This window comes from Gopherus flavomarginatus, chromosome 2 (assembly GCF_025201925.1).
Source record: "Gopherus flavomarginatus isolate rGopFla2 chromosome 2, rGopFla2.mat.asm, whole genome shotgun sequence".
NCBI classification, from domain to species: domain Eukaryota; kingdom Metazoa; phylum Chordata; order Testudines; family Testudinidae; genus Gopherus; species Gopherus flavomarginatus.
In genome coordinates this window covers 41202082-41223794 of record NC_066618.1, presented here as the reverse complement: position 1 = coordinate 41223794, position 21713 = coordinate 41202082, and the positions used below count along the sequence as shown (strand labels likewise).

Here is a 21713-nt window from a genome sequence, read left to right as displayed (position 1 = left end):
AAGGTATAACATGATCTAAAGGCTTCAAGTTGAAGCTAGACAAAGTCAGACTGGAAATAAGGTGTACATTTATAATAGTGAACGTAATTAACCATTGGAACAATCAGGGCTGGATCCTGGTTTCTTGCCATCCCAAGGGGAAAAAAAGGGGTGGGGAGGAGGAGAGGGCTAGAGTGCCACTGCTGAAGCAAAAAAACCCAAAAAACCCGGAGTGCCGCCGCTGAAGCGCAAAAAAAAAAAAAAAAAAAGCCCCAAAGGGCTGCCCTAAGCATGTGCTTGGAATGCTGGTGCCTAGGGCCGGCTCTGGGAACAATTTATCATAGTGATAGTCTTAATCACTGACAATTTTAAAATCAAGTTTGGAAGTTTTACTAGATATTATTTGGGGCAAGTTCTGTGGTCTGTGTTACACAGGAGATCAGAATAGATGGTCACAATGGTCCTTTCTGGCTTTGGAATCTATTAATCATTTGCAGCTGCTTGTGGCTAGGTTAGGTGGCTCCCTGCCTAGCATCTGGCCTTTGTGCATCCTATTTCTTCCCATGCATTGTAAAAGGAAAGTAGGCACCTAACCTTTGTGGATTCCACTGAGTTGCTAAAGGTTAGACAGTGTAAGGCTCAGTAGGGCAATACCTAAGTCCCTTTTTGGAACTGGGCCTAAAAATATAATGTATCTGAAAACAGGAAAAAAGTATGCCCTAAGGAGCTGGGCAAATGTCAATTTTACAAGTGCTGATCAGTAAAAATGCAGCTTCCATCAGTGGGCAGTGCTGAAGTGCTCAAAGTTTGACTTATAGTTTAGGGTAAAAGTGCCTACATAGAGTTTGGCTATGCTAGGATTTTTGTGCTGGTTTTTTTTTCCTTGAAAGTTGTTGCCTGTGCATCCTCTTTCGTGGAAAATACTGTGGAGAATGAAATTAATTTCAGTGAGCAACAAAAGGCCTAAAGATTACGTACCTGATTTTAAAAAAACATTGTAAGATTTGAATGCATGATCATTGATCCTTGTTTAAACAAGATATTCCTCCTCACCCAGGAACATCCTTAAGCACATAGAATGCCTCCATCTGGTAGCTACCCTATTGAGGACTGGCAATACATTGGCTCATGCAATCTTCTCTGCTGGAAATGAGAAGCACATAAAGCCTATCCCCCTCCCTTGACCAGTGGGACAAGGCCCACAGTTCTGGGAGTCTGCAGAAGCTTACATCATATGTTATCAATTTTCCCTTCTGATAGGAAGACTAATAAAAGAAGAGGCATGCGATTGCCATACTCCTTTAACTTCCGTCTGTGTGTGTACTCTTCCACCCACTTGTCACTAGACGAGGAAAAGCCTGATTCTGCTCTCACTTACATAGTTGTAAATCCGAACTAACTTATCTGCAGTCAGTAGTGTTACACTTGTTTTTAACTGGTATGAGTGTAATCAGGTCTAATCATTTTAAGAGCTGCTTTAAAGTAATTTTTATTATAATGAAGGTTCAGTTACCTAAAATATGGAGGGAATTTATTAATTAAGCAGTTTAGTTTGGTTGCATGTGGTCATTTTAATTGTACTGGCTTTTCCACAAAGATTTAGCTATTTCTGCCTTTCATTGTGAATTTTAATCTTTATTGTCAAAAGGCAAATATTTACCATATTGTTTTCAGGACAAGTGCTATCCAGTTTCCCAATTCAATATTATTAGTAGACTTCTATGGAAAGACCCAGGATGATTATTATGACTTTGAGCAGAACAGAGAGAATTATCCCTTGGAGTTGTTCCAATTAATGTATATCTTGACTGTAGTGAGGCACAGTAGCCTCCCTCTGGACATGAGAATGAGGGACCACTACACTCTCCCTGGTGGGTGGAGCCAAATCTGCACCACCCCTCTCTCTGGAAGTGTGAGGGTGGGATAGGAAGTATAAAAGGAGAGCTCTGGTACTCGGTGCTGGACCACTGGGGAGAGCAGAAGCAGCAAAGAATCCTGTGGCACCTTATAGACTAACAGACGTTTTGGAGCATGAGCTTTCGTGGGTGAATACCCACTTCCTCAGATGTTGCATCTGAGGAAGTGGGTATTCACCCACGAAAGCTCATGCTCCAAAACGTCTGTTAGTCTATAAGGTGCCACAGGATTCTTTGCTGCTTTTACAGATCCAGACTAACACGGCTACCCTCTGATACTGGAGAGAGCAGACATCTGTTCCAGGTAGCTGAGCTTTCTGCAGGATCTTGGATCAGCCCCTGAGCAGAGCAGCGCTCTGCTGTTGGAGAAGACACAAGATCCCAAGTAGTGGCTGAACTAGCTGCCACTCAACTGCGAGGTGACAAGATGGAGCACCAGCTCAACAGAGCAACAGTAAGAAAGTGGGGTTGGAAGTAGCCCTGGGGAGCCAACCTTGATTCAGTTGTGCTGCTGGGAAATGAGGCAACGTGTTTCAGTGGTTTGCTTCAGTGGTGGGATTGCTTGCCACTAATAGGATCCGTTAATTGCTTTCTTTCCCAGCCAGGAGGCTGCGAGCTATAGATTGCTCGTTGCTCAGCCTTGGCCAGTGAGACCCGAGCCCCAGGGCCGTCCTTAGCCATAGACAGAACAGGCAGCCGCCTAGGGCACCACTAGGTCTGGAGGCACCGCTCTGCTGGGAGCCCGGACAGATGGGAAGCAGTGGAGCATGTAAGAGCAGGGCTGCTGGGTCCTAGAGAGAGCTGAATGTAGCACAGTCTGAGGGAGGGGATTGGCTGCTGGGGTCTCTGGGAAGGGGTGGGGGGAAGGAACTCACCTGTGAGGTCACCAGATGATCCGATTTTATAGGGACGGTCCTGATTTTTGGGTCTCTTTCTTATATAGGCTCCTATTCACCCCCATCCCCATCCTGATTTTTCACATTTGCTGTCTGGTCACCCTAGGTGTGGGTAATTGGTACCTATATAAGACAGAGCCCCAAATATCGGGACTGGCCCTATAAGATCAGGACATCTGGATCTGGTCACTCTAGCTGGGGAGCACGTCTCTCCCCCGGGCTGGCAGTGATCCATCTCATCTGGGGGGAGCCGCACAGGACAAGATGAGCTGCTGTGGCTCCATGGGCGCCCCGTCCCTGAGATCAGATGCTGTGCTAACTTCACCATGGTCCGTTGGGCTGCGGTGGTGCCCATTGGCATGTGATTGGACCTGAGGGTTTGCTGCTGCTGTTGCCACTCTGCACCCCAAGAGGTGGATTTTGGGGTCCTGCAGTTTTCCACCTATCTCTTCTATTGCAGCTGTTGGACCAGCAAGCTGGGGGTTGAGCCAAGCATGAAAGCAGTACTGCATTGCCATTTAGATTGTCATTTAACAAATTTGTTTTTCCCAAAATGCTTGCAAACAATCCTGAATTCAATTTCAATATTATTTTTTTTAAAAATCAATATCTTAGCCAAAAACAGAAAATTAAGTTGTTGACAATTATTTGCCACAAGTTTGGTATGGGGAAGGGAGTGGGCCAGTTTTCATCAGAGAAACAAAAAACATTAACTGACTTTCCTATAGCCCTGTTACTGCTAAATAGAGCCCTCCAACAACTGTAGTATGCTCATCTCCTTACTAATGTATAGAGCAGAGGTCAACAACCTACGGCACACTTGCCAAAGGTGGCACGCGAGCTGATTTTTGATTGCATGTGGTGGTGGGCTGAGCGATTCAGCCCATCACTGCTCTGGGGTTCTGGCTGCTGCCCCATTGTCACCTGGGATCCTGGCCACCCGGCCCCACTCAGCACCCACTGCTGGCCTGGGGACCCCCAAGGAACCCCAGGCTGGCAGTGGGCTGAGCAGGCCGGTGCTGAAACCCCGGCTGAGCCACTCAACCCGCTGTCGGCCTGGGGTTCCATTCACTCAGTTGGTAGTGGGCTGAGCAGGATTAAATTCAACGAAATAGGAAAACAAGAGCAACTAATGACAAAGTGCAAGAACCTAGAGCAGTAGTCCCCACCGTGGCGGTGGACGAGCATCCGCCGAAATGCTGCTGAAATTCGGTGGCATTTAAGTGGCGAGGCCTGTGGATGACGCTGCTTATCAGCGGCAAGCGGCATCATCCAGAGGCGTCGCCACCGAATTTCGGTGGCATTTTGGCGGATGCTCGTCCACCGGCCAGTACATGGGTGCACTGAGAGGCCCCTGCGGGTGCCATGGCACCCACGAGCACCGCGTTGGGGATCCCTGACCTAGAGAGCCTCCTGAAGCACAGCGATCGTTTTGATTTAAATGGACTTGAACTGTATGAAGAATTGAATACACTGTCATCAATATTGCCACATGCAAAATTGATGATGGACGTTGTACAGTTTACTCATACCAGCAAACCTGTTGACATATATCCTAATATGTACATTGCCACTCGTATTCCACTGACAATTCCTGTAACAGGAGCATCAAGAGAACAGAGTTTCTCAAAACTAAAGCTCATTAAAAACAATCTCTGCTCTACAAGGAGTCAGGAACACTTGATTGGTCTTGCTATTCTTTCAGTCAAACAAGACATCACTTTGTCTTTGTCATACGATGACATTATTACAGATTTTGCAGCCAAAAAAACCAGAAAGATTGTTTTTAATTAAAACCAAATCCTTGTTTCAATACCTCTGCACAGAGATTTCCAATGAAATGTTGACAAATTAAAAAAATTATATTATTTGCATCATTCTGTCAAATCAGAATTTTTTCTATAATGCTACATCTTTAGTTCTAGTCCATCAACATTACAGTGTGCTTCACTATGTTAAACTGGTTTTAATAACATGCATGTGGCAAGTTTTCCAGTAGTGTAAGCTTATGTTTGTGTTGCTAAGAGCAAGACAGGCACAGGGGCACCAGTTTAATAATCCCGCCTAGGGCACCATAAATCCTAAGGATGGCCCTGCCAAGCCCAACTACTATTGACTCACACAATGAGGCAGAGTGGCCTCCCAACCCACTTGAAAGCAAAGGACCATTACACTGACTTATCAGAAATCCAGATGACCCATAACTTGATGAGGAGCATGTGATGGGTTGAGTCACAGAAACCCCCTTGGGAACTGCAACCTGATGTGCCGGGACTACCTCTGAGCCCATTTTCTCTGCCAGCTTGGGACCTTGCCTTGTTTTGAGCCAGACACGCTTGCCTGCTGCAAACACAGATCCAGGTCTGAACCACATCCCCCATAAGCTGCAGGCTTAACTGAAAACAGTTTAAGAAGTGCTCCTGTCTCCAGCGCTCAGCCCACATTTTGAATAACTACAATAGGACTTGAGAGTTGTATTTTATATTCCTAGTTTCTGATACAAGAATGATATATTCATACAAATGAGATGAACACACTCAGTAGATTATAAGCTTTGTAATCATTACCTTACAAGACACCTTTTGCGTGAAGCATATTCCAGTTACATTATATTCACACTCATTAGCATATTTTCATAAAATCATATGGAGTGCAACATCACAGAGCAGACCTGTCTAGGCAGAGGAGGAGCAGTATTAATGTTAACGGTATAAAGCCTGAACTTCTGTTTGTCATTATGAATCTGGTAACCTTATATGACTTGATGGATTGGTTTATGTTTTGATGACAACTGATTCTACTATAGGCAAGACTAGCAGAGGGGTAATAGGCATTTCTGATGTGTGCCTCATTGAAGTGGGAATGGGGATCCCACTGGTAAAAATCAGTGCTAGAGTTAGCACTTAGAACTTTATAGGATGAAGATATTCTGTATGTCATATGCTGAGGAGCAGTTAGAAGACGACGACAATGAAAGACCTGTCAAAGACCTCTGCATTCAATCTGAAGGCCTGTGTAAACAAGCAAGGTGAATACAGATCATGAGAGACTATATATGTCTGTCAAAGATCCTGTCTGATCAAGTTACATCACTTATTGCAAGCATCATTCAAGGATTTTGTAGTTCTGCTTGATGAAATATTGGGGTATAGTTCTGAAAGTCCAACTCAGATCTTTTTATAAGATGGAGGACAAAATGGACTTTTTCTTCATAAATTATATGTTCTTTTAAAGGATGCCTTTGCAGTGGCAAACACAGCTTACAGATGTATTTGTCTGAGAGGTGCATTGAAGCAAACCACTTAAATCTGCTGCTTCCTAAGAAAATTTCCTCTTCTGTAAAACACGTACAATCCCATGACTGACACAGCCAAATCTAACATATCAGTCAGCCAAAGTATAGTACTACATTTTATCTCTTTCTGCATTGCCCAAGTTACGTTTTGGCTTAATCCTTCTCAAAAGATCAGAAACCATTTTTTCATCTGTGATACAATTGACTGTATCATAATAGAGACAAAGTGGGTGAGGTAATATCTTGTATTGGACCAACATACGCTGGTGAGAGAGACAAGCTTTCAAGTTTACACAGAGCTCTTCTTCAGCAAAATACAAGGTAGTGCAGACTGTTTAGCATAAGTATTGAACGCATGTTTCAAGGAACCGTTCAAGGTGAAGTGGCCAATTAACACCCCTTCAGTCACAGAGGAGAAAGGAAGGAGGGGGGGAAGGCTGCTGGGTGGGTGGGTTAAGTCTGTTATAGGTTGTTGTAATAAGAATAAATCCAGTGTCTCTATTCAGTCTATGATTTTTAGTAGCTAGCCAAGTTATGAATTTAAGCTCCAAGGCTTGTCTTTTGAAAGTGTTGTGCATATTTTTCTTAAGACTGAGTGATCATTTTGTTAAGTGTTCGTTCACAGGTTATGTGATCGTTTTGTCTTCTATCATTTTCCTATGTGAATTTATTCGGAAGCTTAGTGATTGTTTGGTTTCACCCACACAGATGTTGTTGGGGCATTTAATGCACTGGGTGAGGTATACCACATGTTGAGAGAGGTGTATGTAAGGCCCATTGATCTTGAAATGTGTGTCGTGGGTGTGTTGGTCATCATAGTGGGGATATATCTACAGATTTTGCATCTGTTCTGGCAGTGCTTCTTTGAGTTAGTGTGTGGGGTGATTTTCTTTTTCTTCTGATGAGCTTTGATAGGCTGGGAATTGTTTGAAGGCCAGAAGAGGGGTTCAGGTAAGATTTCTTTCAGGATGTTGTCCCCACTGAGTATAGGTTATAATTGTTAATGATACCCTGTATGGGTTCAGTGTGTATTAGAGTGAAACATTTTAAAAACATCTAAGTGTGCAGGACACCATCCAGGTAAGCACAGTCTGTATATACAGAATTTTCCCTGTCCTGTTTGGGCTAGAGTTCTAGAGAAGTTCAACATCACAATGAACATAAACTAAGAACTGCTCATAACTCCTCTTGTGTCCTGGAGAGTAGAGCTCAGCTTTTCTAGCTACCACATACAGAGGACACATGGTTCTTCAGAGCTGCCTTAACAGCAACAAGGCTCATATTGACATCCTGGAAGGATACAACCTAAATAAATAAATTAAATTAAATTTAAAAATTAGCCTAGCAACAGCCTGTGGACATCTGCATGCTGGAATTAACCAAATGTGAAAGGCCTATATTTGCACAGGTCAAGAAATGAATATGCCTGGAGCTACACACATGATTAAGTGCGTTGTGGAATCAAGGCATAGATATGTATGTTGAGTAAATACTAATGTGAAGTTATTTGGCAAATCTTATCAGATCTATATCTTCTACTCCATTACTGAATGTTTCTATTGCATCTCCTTCATGCATTTTCTAGATGTCAGTTAGCTGGGGGAGGGATAGCTCAGTGTTTTGAGCATTGGCCTACTAAACCTAGGGTGGCTGTGAGCTCCATCCTTGAGGGGGCCATTTAGGGATCTGGGATGCCACAAAAAAATAAAAAGTATCAGGGACAGTACTTGGTCCTGCTACTGAAGGCAGGGGACTGGACTTGATAACCTTTCAATGTCCTTACTGTTCTATGAGATAAGTATATTTCCATATATTTTTTTAACTGAATCTTGCATAGTTGTGTCCTTGTTTTGGTTCTGAAATTCTTTCACCATCTCAGATTGGTTGTGTGCTCCATTTCAGCAGTTTCTTTTTCTACTTTAGATTTTGTTTCCTTCATTCCAGGATTTTATAGTGAACTTAAGAGAAATATTTCCATATCCTGTGACACTGTAATGTTATCATATGTTCTTAATTTTGTACTTGATAAGCATTCTATGTTCTCTATGCTTAATTACTGAAAATGTGTAATGCCACTACATTTAAATAAGGCTCCATCAGCCTGCATAGTAACATACTTAATTTAGAATAATTTGAAATAATATACATAAATTCTTATGGCTTTATTATTTGTATCAACGCAGGCAATAAAATACTACAGTTCTCACATTAGTTTTCAGGACTAATGCTTTACATTGTTATTCAGAAACTTTTTTCATAATTTTGGTTCCATATCCCATATGGGTAGTAGTGATCATATATATGCAAAATGTTAGGAACTTAATAATATTTTTGACATACTGTGCTTTCCTGTGAATCCCCCAAATCTCTAGCTAACTTGTCCATTTGGAAGTGATTTGAGACATCCTGCTATATATTCATATAGCTATTGAAACAGAGATTGCTGAAAAAATTGCTTCTCTTTTTAAAGGAAACTGCAATCTGGGTTACTCATATTGCACTGTTTGTCTTTAAATGGACTGTTCCTAATGCAGTGGTATTGTGAGGTGAAGCATAAATGGTTTTCAAATGGTACTGGCCTGCTTACTGAGTGAGAAGGCAGAGGTCTTCCTGTATAATCCGATTTCAATCAACTCACACTAATCAGTACTGATAGTTGCAAAATTTAGCCTGAATCTGCCTTCGTAATCTAGATTGACAGGAGGTAAAAGTAAAGGGACAGAAGGGCAGATAAACAAAGAGAAACAAGCAGAGACACTGATTTTCAGCTCTTGCTCTCCCTTCTGGGGATTCTCTCTCATCTTCTAAACAAATGTTATTCGTTGTTAGGCTACCAGGCTTTCAGTGTGGAGTCACATCAACAACAGGTGCACCATGAGTCTCTGAAGCAGCAGCAGTAGCAGACACTATGTAGTGAGAATGCGCAGAAGGTGGCAATAGGTATACTGTACCTGCTGGCATACATTATTTATTGAAACTGAGATCTAATTCCTATTATCCTTCTGAAGAGTCCTGGAGTCCTGGAAATATTCAACCACAGTAGCTCTTAAATAATGCCACCAGCTACCAACCATCACTTCAAGATCCTCTAAATGCTAGTTGCTTCCAGTATTTGTCTTAATTCTCTTGTAAGCTCTAGCCTCAAAGCTTTTATTAAAGCTTGGTGAGTAATCAGGCACTGTATTTTCACAGCAGAAGGAGGACTGCATTTGTGATATTAGAGATTTGTGAATTTAGGTTTTTAGCTTTCTGAGAGAAGAGTCAACTTTTGGACTTGATGGATGTACAAAAGTACACACATCTCTGCAGCTGAATATATATATTTGTATATCTCTAAATATTACAGAGATATTTGTCTCTGTCTGACTGGATAGTACCTTAAGAAGAAAAATGGCTTTTTTAATTGTTACTTTACCTAATGCTCAGTGTGCTTGTATCATCCAGGCTAAGGGACTTTATACATTTGGGTAACAAAGACATTTGGAATATCCCTTCATCTTACTTTCCATGCTGGTGGGGCTGTTGTTGGTCATCTCAGCACTGCATGTTGCCATGCTAAAAACACCCAAGGGAAAAAATGTGTCCTGGGTAAGTACAAAAGAGTTATCTAAACCTCTAAAAATGTAGATATATATATGTATATATATATATATATGTATATGTGTGTGAGTGTGTGTGGAACATTGAGAAATTGGATTGGTACAATAATTGTTCAGTGGTTCTTTTAAGAAAGATACTAACACATTACATTAAAATGTTAAAAATACAGATATTTTTAAAGAATTATGACCGTGACCCAAATTCTAAATATTTTTACTGATTATTTTCTTCGTTTAATGTTGCTATGAGCTCTTCAGCAGAAAATATCTATCCTAATTATACACAGTACAGAGCTGGTGCTGCTTATATTGAAATCAATTGCAAAACTCCTATGGACTTGATAGGGTAAAGGGCCACATCCTACAAGTAAGAATTAAAAATAATCTTTCTAGAGTAACCATTTTAATTAATCATGTTTTAATTTCTATTTTTTACTCTGTGTGTGGTTTTGTAATTCTAGTTTTTATATAACATATTTAAGCTCTGTATTTAAAATGCATTTTAAATAAATCATAGGAGTTGGTTCCAAACACATAAATAAGTGATATGTTGTCGCGAAGACCTATATGTGGAGATTGAGTTTGTTGGGTAAAAACTTCTGTGTTCAGGAACATCTTTCTGAAAATTTTTCCTTATTTAATTTTTATTAAAAAATAGAAATATTCTTTCCCTCACCCCTTGCATTTAATTTATTTATCAAATACCAGGATTAGGTGTTGAAAAATGTAACATAAGAAATACATTTCTAGAGTAACAATGACCTTTTGTAAACCTAATCACATATGATTATATAATACTGTCAGTGTATAGCAAGCTGTACAGAATAAGCAGTATATAAAACTATTTGATTTCACACAAACCTTGCCAAGTCAACCTCTATTCAGATGTTTTTAGGTTTTCTGCAGTTGGCTTGGTAAGGCTGAAATCTAAAAAAATCCCTAATCACTTGACTCGTTTGTATTACCCAAGGGTACACGGCCTTGCATCTGATGCCTGGAGCATGGTCACCTGAGAGGATACACCTCTGTATCTTTTATATAGCACCTACATGATGGATATCAATGCTCCTTTAAGTTTCAGATTATTTTGAAATGAACAAAATACATTTTAACGTACAAGGTTATATTTAAACATGGCTGATATACTACTTTTGTTTATGTTCCATAGTATAGACATACGGCATAAGAACTGCTGAAATATGTTTCTCTTTATTTAATAAATCTGTAAGTCTTATTGTCTAAGTTTTATAGGTATTTATAATACCTACTGCTGTTGATCAGGTTGGAGAGCTCCAAATTACGCATCTGGGAGTGGGAGAAACTGTAGCAGATTATCTTCCTTTCTCAGAATATTTATCATACCAAAAGGAAAAATAGTGATTAGAAATAAAACCAATAGGCAAGAATCACCAATCTATTTTCATTGTGTATTATTTCACAAAATCCAAAGTCATTGTAATTGTGAAGTTGTCTACAACTGGAAACTAAATGATGTAAGCAATCACCGTAAGAGGATGACAGCTTGAGTACTCATTACAATTGTCTGATATGTAGATGTTTTACCTTTTGAGGGGACTGTCCCTTTCAAATAAGTTTTATAGACCTTTATAACCTTAATTGTTTTGGTTAAAATTCTTAGGTTCATCTTGTTACACAAATACCTAACCTGAAAATGGCAAAAATGGCATCATGTGTGCTGACAATAAGAGTAAACTCTAAGGACAGATATGCAGTATCTAAGCTGCTTGGCTTCCATTCAGTATTATCTCTGGTTTCTGCATTTTTTCACTCCTTCAAAAACATTCCCAAATTTTAGCTGGGTTGATACATTAAGATAATACCTGCATAAACACCATTTAGAATAGAGTTTGTGTGTGTGAAAGGGAGACACAAAGGAAAGAGAGATTCATAGATCTGAAAAAGACTTAATTTGTGTATGTAACTCAACTGTATGTTCAGTTCTTTTCCTTGTGGCATGCACATTCCCCTGCTCCTCATCACCTTCCTAATCAATGCTGAATAAATGAATTTTACATTTATAGGTAAAGAGGCAGAGGTATATCTTGATGTCCTACTAAGTATCAAATTATTTTAAAATCAATATTTTATGAGGATAACTATGCAATTACTAACACACTATTGCCAATACAGACAAGTAATAACCTTTTAGCTCTGAAAATTTCTTATCTTGTATAGACCTCACAGTGTGTCTAAATCCTGCATTATTGTCAGTGGGAAGTGGAGGCATCTAGCAAGACCAGGCCCTCAGGCAAAGTTCTTATTAGGCTAAATCCTGACAGGTGCTGAGCACCTACAGCTTGCAGTGAGTTTGGTATTTGTCCCAACAGAAGTTTAGCCTACATTCAAGTCAGTGTAAATTTTGGTAGCCCAAGGATTGAACCATGAGCACAGTGTACAGAATTTAGGCCCTACTCCAGCAAAACATGTTATCATATAAAACATCAGGGTTGGAAAGGACTTTGGGAGGTCATCTAGTTCAACCCCCTGCTCAAAGTGGAACCAATCCCTAAATGCCCCCCTCAAGGTTTGAGCTCACAACCATGGGTTTAGCAGGCCAGTGCTCAAACCACTGAGCTATCCCTTCTCTCCTCTGCTTAATTTTAAGCACATGGGACAATTGGTATGTTGAAATTTAAGCATATGTTTAAATACTTTGTTGACTCAAAGTCTTAACTTGTGTTACTCCTTAAGATTTGCATTTGCCCTGTACTGTTTGATTTTTTCCCAGACTACAAGTCCTGCAAAGCAGAGACCCTGTTATGCTTGTATATCATCATGTTCATTCGAATGATTACTACTTCTACAATTAACATTTCCCCTTTTAAAGCTTGAAATTGTATGACTGGATGTCTGCTCCAATGATTACTACGTGTTTTAGGGATCAAAAGTTACACAAGTCCTGGTCTTGGAACCAATGCCAAACACTGCAACATTGTTGGTCTGAGGGAGAAGTGACTGTTTTAAGGCCCATTATCTCAAAAATCTCAAGAGCTAGAAGTGAATTCTTTGCACCTTGGAAAGTTGGGAATTTGTCAGCTTCCTAATGGTTTGAACAGCATTTTTGTCAAGCTTGGTAGCCCTTGAGATACCATAAAACTGCCTTGTTCTGATACCATCTTTCCTTTTTCACTCCTCTGAAGTCCAAACTTGTTTTAGTGGTGTTGAATATAGCTAGAACTAGTGCTGTGAACCATCTGAAACGTTAAACCCGAGTTTTAACCTGTATAATAATGTATTCATCTCTAACTCCTAGAGTTTATGAGAATGTTGCAGCAGAAATCTTGCTAGCACTGCAGTGTGAGTTTTGCGGAGCTTGTTGGGGACAGAGGAAATCAAGGCTGATCCTGATAAAGTGAATGTAAAAGCATGGTTGTCATCTAATTTATTAATGATTCCGTAAAGATGCTCTGTCACTGATTTACAGAGTGTTTGCTTTTAATTAGCCCTGAAGAGTCATTCCCTTGAATTGAGTCCAGTGGACTTCCAGTGCACATTTAGAGAAGTCTGTTTGACATCCTCATTATTGCTCATCATCTTCTATATCTGAGTGTGAAGGAACTTGTCTATTTTGTGAGAGGTTGAGGGGGAGGCACTTCTGGGGTCAAAGTCTCGTTACAGAGAAATGGGCGTGATTCTGTCAGCTGAGTTGGGATGAGGTGCTGCAGCAAGAGAACCTTGAAAGTCTTCTAACATTTTTGTATTTGCCTTTCTATGTTGATTCTAAAGGCACTTAGATTACAATTATGGAACAAGATATAGCACATTTACTGTGTGTGGCTGAAGTTTCCAAAAAATAATGTCTTACCTGAGAGGGTTTGAGGGTGGAGTGTGTGTGTGTGTGAGAGAGAGACTTTTTATAAGTTTAAGGATGCTGTTGAATTCTGAATACTAATGCTAAATCTTATTAGTTTACAATAGGTCACATATCCCGTTACAGTGAATACAAAATATGTAGCCTTTTTATTGTTCCATGACATTTTTAAAAAAAATAAAAACCTTATATTTTTCCACAAGAAAAATGCAACTTTTGGAAACTCACATAGTCTCTAGGTATAAGATGATTTTCCAGTGTTCCATATTTAATTCTCCTCCATCTGAAACTTCTCTGGCCTTGTGAGCTACACAAGCCCTCAGAGGGCTACAGATCTTGGCTCTGTGTCAGGCTGAAAGCTGCGGAGCCTACTTGATGTTCTACTGCTAGTACTTGGGGACAACAGTCTCCATGTGTAGTCATAAAAAAGAAAAAAGTCAGTCTTCCTCCAGCTGGAATAACTCTTCTTCTTCTGAGAATAGGTAAAGGATGGATGCAACACCTGAGGCACTATTATTTCCAGAAGTGAGATGTACCTGAACAGAGACACTTGAAAGTGTCGAAACAGAATCTTTCAATTTTGTGTAACATTTAAATTGAGTTTTTAATAGTTACCAATTACAAAGACAAATCCTCTTGACTAACAAAGTACATATTTCCTTTACTCCTTTTTATTATTACTCTTTGTCACATATCTAATATAGTACAAACTCAAAATGTGTGCGTGTGTGTGTTTATAGATGTAGGAATATATAATAGTGCAGTGATATGGGAAGCAAGCTATACAGCAGGGGTTCTCAAACTAGGGGTCAGAACCCCTCAGGGGTTCGCGACCCCCACCCCATAAGGGGAGTCGCGAGCTGTCAGCCTCCACTCCAAACACTGCTTTGCCTCCAGCATTTAAAATAGTGTTAAATATAAAAAAGTGGTTTTGATTTAAAAGGTGGGGGGGCTTGCACTCAAAGGCTTGCTGTGTGAAAGGGGTCACCAGTACAAAAGTTTGAGAACCACTGCTATACAGGGATGGGGTCTGCTACTTGCTTCCTGAAGTGCTTAACATCTAAATGCATATAAAGTTAAAAAAAATACAAGACACTGGAATACAGTAATTGCAGCCAAAATATTTGACTGAGAAGATGGCGGTTTAGAAGATTTTGAAAGAGGCAAGGGAGACATTTTGGATACATTGATTGGGAACTAATGTATAGAGCAGTTTGAAAGAAAAATCCTGAAGTTTAAAATTGGTTGAAGAAACTGGGAGAATATGAGGGGAAAGTATTAGGAGAGAAGGGAGGGGTGCAAGAGGAGATGTTGAAGACATGTTTGGCAAAAACAAGAGTTATGAAGAGCTTTAAAAATAAGGGTGTTTGAATTTGATGTGGAAGAAAAAATGAGAAAATATAGAGATACAAGGAAAAGCAAATGGGGAACATGGTTAGAACAGGAGGATAGGAAGGTTCAGAGGATTTACAGTAACTTGATATAGAAGGCACAAAACTCACCTGCTTATGTTCTAATCTATACCTTCCAGTCTTTCTCTGTGAACCTTGTGATTATTTTCCTTTGAATTATACCACTGTGCAGGGCTGGCTCCAGGTTTTTTGCCACCCCAAGTGGTGGGAAGAAAAAAAAAAACCATGATCTGCGGCAGCTCCGCCCGTATTTTCTGCGGGTTGCTCCTTGACCCCAAATCCTGCCAAGTAGCAGAGGTTACGGTGACGCCCACCATCACCGTCTGCTATCACAGCTGCTGGTTCATCAAGGCAGGTGACATCTTCCAGAAGCTCATTTTGATGGCAAGTCAAGAGCAATCTACCAGTTCCAAGAGTGACATCATCATCTTTTCCAATTTTTGCAAACCACCTGACCCAATTCTGTCATGCTTTGGCCCATATCACAACAGATTGGAGGGTTCTAAGCACCGTGGTGGTGGGATATATACTCCATTATATTTCTACCCACACCCTATCCTCCTTCCCTGTTCATCTTCAGGAACCCCTCTTATGAGACAGTATTACTGCAAGAGATGCAATCTCTTCTCCTTGTAGGAGCTATAAAGGAGGTCCCTCCTTTGTTCAGGGAAGAGAGGTTTTACTCCAGATACTTCCTGATCCTTAAAGCAAAAGGGGTTGTCAGGCCTATTTTTAAATCTAAGGCAATTAAGCAAATTCGTAAAAAAAAAATCAAAATTCTGGATGGTCACTTTAGCTTCCATTATTCCTTCCCTAGAGCTCAGGGACTGGTATGCTGCTCTCAACTTAAAGGATGCCTACTTTCACATGGCAATGCATTAGCACCACAGAACATTTCTGAGATTCACTATCAGTGGCCATCATTTTCAGTTCACAGTCCTCACCTTTTGTCTCTTGGCTGCCCCACCTGTTTTTTACAAAACATATGGTGATGGTTGTAGCATTCCTCTGGTGGTCCATGTTTTCTTTTACTTGGACAACTGGCTGATATGAAGTTGATCCAGGTTACAGGTAGTGTCTGCCATAAGCATAATTTGATTCACCTTCAGTGTGCTAGGCTTCCTGATCAACTCAGACTCAGTCACAATACAGAAAATTGAATTTATTCGAACAGTCCTGGACTCAACAGTAGTCAGAGCCTTATTACCATAAGTGAGGTTTCATATAATTCAAAGCCTCATTCTGGGTTTAAAGGCTTTTCCCCTCACCATGATGAAAAACTGCTGTGGCACATGGCAGTGTGCACTTATGTGGTCCAGTTCACCAGACTGCACCTCAAACTCCTTCAGGACTGAGTGGCAGAGGTGTATTCTCCTGGAAGGCACCACATAGACATGTTAGTATGAGTGCCAAGTCACATCTTACCCTCCCTAGATTGGTCAGCTCCATCCATCAATGTCTACAAGGTAGTTCCTTTTTCCCAACCTCAACAATTCTCTTACTTTAGTCACAGATGCCTCAGACATGAGGTGTTGGTGTCATAACCTATTCCCAGATTTGGACCTTAGCGTCCAAAGTACGGGGGTTAGCATGAAAACCTCCAAGCTTAGTTACCAGCTTGGACCTGGTAAAGCTGCCACCACCCAAAAAATTAGAGTGTTTTGGGGCACTCTGGTCCCCCCAAAAACCTTCCCTGGGGACTCCAAGACCCAAATTCCTTGAGTCTCACAACAAAGGGGAATAAACCATTTCCCTTCCCTTCTCCCTTCCAGGTGTTCCCTCCCTGGGTTCCTGGAGAGATACACAGAAGTAAGCTCCATGAATCTAAACAGAGGGATTCCACCCTCTCTATTTCCAGTCCTGGAAACAGAAGTACTTCCCTCTTCACCCAGAGGGTATGCAAAGTCAGGCTAGTAAATCTAACACACAGAGATTTCCCCTGACTTCTTCCTCCCACCAGTTCCCTGGTGAGCTACAGACTCAATTCCCTGGAGTTCCCCACCAAAGAAAAACTCCAACAGGTCTTAAAAAGAAAGCTTTATAAGAAGAAAGAAAAATACATAAAAATGGTCTCTCTGTATTAAGGTGACAAATACAGGGTCATTTGCTTAAAAGAAATGTGAATAAACAGCCTTATCCAAAAAGAATGCAATTTAACACATTCCAGCAACTATACCCATGTAAATACAAAAGAAAACAATAGAAACCTATGGTCTTCCTATCTTTGTACTTACAACTTGGAAACAGAAGATTAGAAAGCCAGGAGACAGAAAAATCCTTCTCATAGCCGAGAGGGAGTACAAGCAGAAGACAAAGAACAAAGGACTCACACACAAACTTCCCTCCACCTAGATTTGAAAAAGTCTTGTTTCCTGATTGATCCTCTGGTCAGGTGTTTCAGGTTACTCCTTTCCAGGTAAAAGAACATTAACCCTTAGCTATCTGTTTATGACAGTTGGGGCTTCCTGGGATCCCTGATGATGCAGGGTCTTTGGTCTTCCCAGGACATCAAACTGCTCATAAACATCGAGGTATTGCAGGCTCTCTTTTTAGCTTGCTTGGCAATCTTTCCTCACATCAAGGGGAGAGGTGTTTTGGTGCTGATTGACACCAATCACAGAGGAGCCCATTCCTCACTACTCTGTCAGGAAGCAGTCCTGCTCTGGGACTTTTGCATCAGCAAATATATACTTCTGAAAGTTGCCCACTTCCTGGAGGTGCAAAATATGTTGGCAGATTGCCTGAGCAGGTTGTTTGTCCCTTTGCTCAGAGATAGCAAGGTGCTTTTCCAGCACCTGGGGAACTCCACAAATGTATCTGTTTGTCACAAAATACAACACAAAATATCACCAGTTCTGCTCCAGAGCAAGACACAGTCCTGGTTTATTGATGGATGCTTTTCTGTTGCTGTGATCATAAAGTCTATTGTTAGCTTTTCCCCCCCAATCCCTCTTCTGCCTAGAGTTCTGTGCAAGGTCAGGCAGGACAAGGACCATCTTATACTGATTGTTCTGTTGTGATCCCATCAACATTGGTTTTCACAGCCGTTGGACCTTTCAATCAGTCCCCCACTATTACTCCTGCTTCACACAGACCTAGTTTCACAGAATTGCAGCTGCCTCCTCCATCGCAACCTGCAGGCCCTTAACCAGATCGCTGGAGAATTCATTGGCAGAGAAGTCCTGCTCCAGAGAGGTGCAGGAGTTAATGCTGAATAGTAGAAAACCATTAATGAGGTCAACTTACCTTGCTAAGTGGAAGAGGTTTTTCCATCTGGTTGAGGTTGAACAGAGTCTCCCCTAGTCTAGCACATGCTGAGTAGAAGCAAGAATATTTTTTGTATCTGAAACATCAAGGATTGGAGATTTAGGGTACACTCAGTAGCTATATTGGCATTTCACCCTCCTATGGATAACTGCTCCCTTTTTCCCAACGTGATGGCCATAATATTTTTAAAGGGTTTGGAGAGACTGTTTCCACATGAACGCAGCCCTGTTCCACCATGGAGCCGGAACCTAATCTTAACAAAGCTGACTGATCCCCCCTTCGAGCCTCTAGCAACAGGCTCTCTGTTGCATCTTTCAGTAAAGACAACCTTTTCAGTATCCATTTCATTGGCCAGGAAAGTAGGGGAGTTAAGGGCATTAGTATCAGATCTTCATATGTTTTTGTATGCAGATAAAGTCTGCCTTTGTCCCCATCCAAGTTTGCTTAAGAGAGTGGTCTCTGTTTTTCATATCAACCAAGCAGTTTTCTTAAGGATCTTCTTCCCAAAGTCTCTCACTGCACACTGTAGACATTAGCAGAGTGTTAGCATTTTATCTGGAGTGGAATAAATCTTTCAGGTTTTCATCTCAATTGTTTATTGTGTAAGGGCAGAATGAAGGGCAGGCCAGTTTTCATGCAGAGATTTAGTATCTGTTTTTTGTGTGTGTTTGTGTTACCTGTTGATTGACATGAACCCGTGAGACAGAGCAATGTTTCTCAATGACAAGTCTGTGAGAGCTCCAGGACACAGTTTAGGAAGGCGTGAAGCCAGTCCTTGGTCTCAAAAAGGTTGAGAAACACTGAGATAGAATACTGGGAGATCCCATGCAGCCTCTGCAGTGTTTCTGGCTCATGTGTCCATATTAGACATTTGCAAAGTGGCAACTTGGTCATTATGTCACATATTTGCCCCCACTATGCAATCTCTCAACAATCTAGAGATGATGCTAAATTTAGACAAGAGGACTACTTGTAAGTTACCTGCAGCGGAGTAGATATGTGCAATCACTCGAAGAAAAAACAGTTACTAACATTTCCATAACTGTTGCTCTCTGAGGCCTGGTCTACACTACGCTGTTAAACCGATTTTAACAGCATTAAATCGATTTAACGCTGCACCCGTCCACACTACACTGCTCTTTATATCGATTTAAAGGGCTCTTTAAATCGATTTCTGTACTCCTACAAAACGAGAGGAGTAATGCTAAAATCGATATTACTATATTGGATTAGGGTTAGTGTGGACGCAAATCGACATTATTGGCCTCATTATTTTACAGTAGCTACCCACAGTGCACCGCTCCAGAAATCGACACTAGCCTCGGACCATGGACGCATACCACCGAATTAATGTGCCTAGTGTGGACGTGCACAATCGACTTTATAATATCTGTTTTATAAAATCGTTTAAGCTAATTCGAATTTATCCTGTAGTGTAGACATAGCCTGAGATGTGTTGTGCATTCCATGACCCATCCTCCTTCCCCTCTCTATCAGTCATTCTGATAGGAAGCAACTGAGGCGAGTCAGGGACAGCTCGGCCCCGTATGCCTGTACAGTGTGTGCAAGAGAGCAGAGTGTACTTGAGCTACCCTGAAGGATACTGATAAGGATAGAAACTCTCCAACAGTTGTACAATGAAGGGCACAAAAACCTACAGAAAATGGACATGTGCAACACATCTCAAAGAACAACAGTTGCAGCAGGCTTGGTAACCATTTTTTTACAGTGAAACCTGTGCAAAGTACCTCCTCCAGTAGTTGGTGTTAGTTTTTCAAGCAGCGAGTTGGAAAGCCAAAGTTTCCAGTGTGATTCCATTTTGTCTTTAATTTTTTTTTTTTTAGAATTTCCTTAAGTATACAAACAGTAGCTTAATGTTATGTGATATACAATTTCATGTTCAGAAAACTTAATCAACTAAACCATAGAATGATAATATTTGCTATAATAAAATAAGCCGGTTACATATACTTTCCCACATGATTATCAGAAATACCAAGAAACATTTTTTCCACTGCCCTTTAAAAGTTCATTACTCAAAAATGAAGCCCACATTCTATGGTAGAATGAGAACATATATAATGTATGCATGTATTAAGATATTGCACTAACACTTGGTTACAGTTGGTTCTTACTGAAGTCTTTAAGAAATAATCCTTTAACAATAAATTCAAATATAGTATATCTGTTTCACCACATGTAAATCTGCATATGGAAAAAAAAATCTTATATGGAACAGCAAATCACTACTTACCACTATATATTAACCATGTGGGGTATACGTTAGCAAGGCAGATCTATCTCTTCTTTATGACATATAATTACTAACTGCCTTCTATGCAGGAGCGACGCCACGGTTTTTGGTGCCCTGGGCGGGGGTCCTTCCGCGCTCCTGGTCTTCAGGGCACTTCGGCGGCAGGTCCCGGAGCGAGTGAAGGCCTTGCCGCAGAATTGCCACCGATGACCCAGAGTGCGGAAGGACCCCCCGCCGCTGAACTGCCGCCGAGGTTGGCAAAATGCCGCCCTCCCAAATCCCGGCACCCTAGGCGACCGCCTAGGTAGCCTAAATGGAAGCGCCGGCTCTGCTTCTATGGGAAGCAATCTCACAAAAATAAAAAATTAGAAAGCACTATGGGAAGGAGAGTTGATGTCAGAAAAATATATAGACTATGATGTTGTGACCAGGTGCCTAAGATGGACTACACTGAGAATACCACACTCAGAGTAGATACTCCCCAAAACCTGATGGTTTATTCTATAATTAGATTCAGCAAACCAGTTAGATTCAGCAAAAGCAAAGGAGCTTTTGTAACATCACAGTGGTTAACGAAGCTAAACAGAATCCCGTTTTGGCATTCCAGCCCTTGGTTCCCATCCAGACAAACTGGTCTAATATAGTGAGAGGTTACTGAAAACCCAAATCACCATATATGAGGTTCTACTAATCCCAAAGGATCAGACGCTAACCCCCAGGTCAATATGTATCTCATGTTTTACCCAGATATCACGCTGTTGGCCATAGTAAACTATCTAAGAATGTATTAAGAAAAGAATAGAGTTATAAAAGGTTAAAAGATCATACACATACAAATGATTGCAAAGTCCTTAGATCAGGTTTGTAGCAGTGAAGGAACAGTCTGCTTGTTTTTAAAAAGTCTCTCTGGTAACTTCCAGAAGATTGGAGGGTCCTCAATCCATTGTTTAAAATATTCCTTTTAGTTGTAAATCCACAGTATAGGGAACTAGAGCAGTGATGAGGCAAAATGGAGATGCCTCAAGTGTCTTTTACATACTGTGCCAAGTTCATGGAAATTTACATTTGCACCCAAAGCCCACAACCCCTATATATAGAAAGTTACTGACAAAGATGGAGTCTGTGGTCACATGTCCACATGCCCTTACATGTTTTGCTGAATTACAAGGGTTGCCATTGGCTCCTTACTATCTGAGGTTTCTTCAGGAAAAGCTAACTGGAGAGCTGATTCTTCTTAATGGCCCATAAAGCTTGAATAGTCCA

The 21713-nt window shown here is 40.9% G+C and overlaps 1 protein-coding gene across 4 annotated transcripts in view; it reads left to right on the top strand.

Moving 5' to 3' along the window:
• CACNB2 (calcium voltage-gated channel auxiliary subunit beta 2) overlaps positions 1 to 21713 on the top strand; it is a 441669-nt gene that overhangs the window by 153815 nt on the left and 266141 nt on the right. The window contains exon 1 of one of the 4 annotated variants that reach the window (XM_050939560.1): positions 9394 to 9674. The exons of the other annotated variants lie outside the window; for them this stretch is intronic. Coding sequence (XP_050795517.1) covers positions 9594 to 9674 — 81 coding nt within the window. The 5' untranslated portion in view covers positions 9394 to 9593. Of the gene's footprint in view, positions 1 to 9393; positions 9675 to 21713 lie in introns of those variants that run through there. 4 annotated transcript variants of the gene reach the window in all.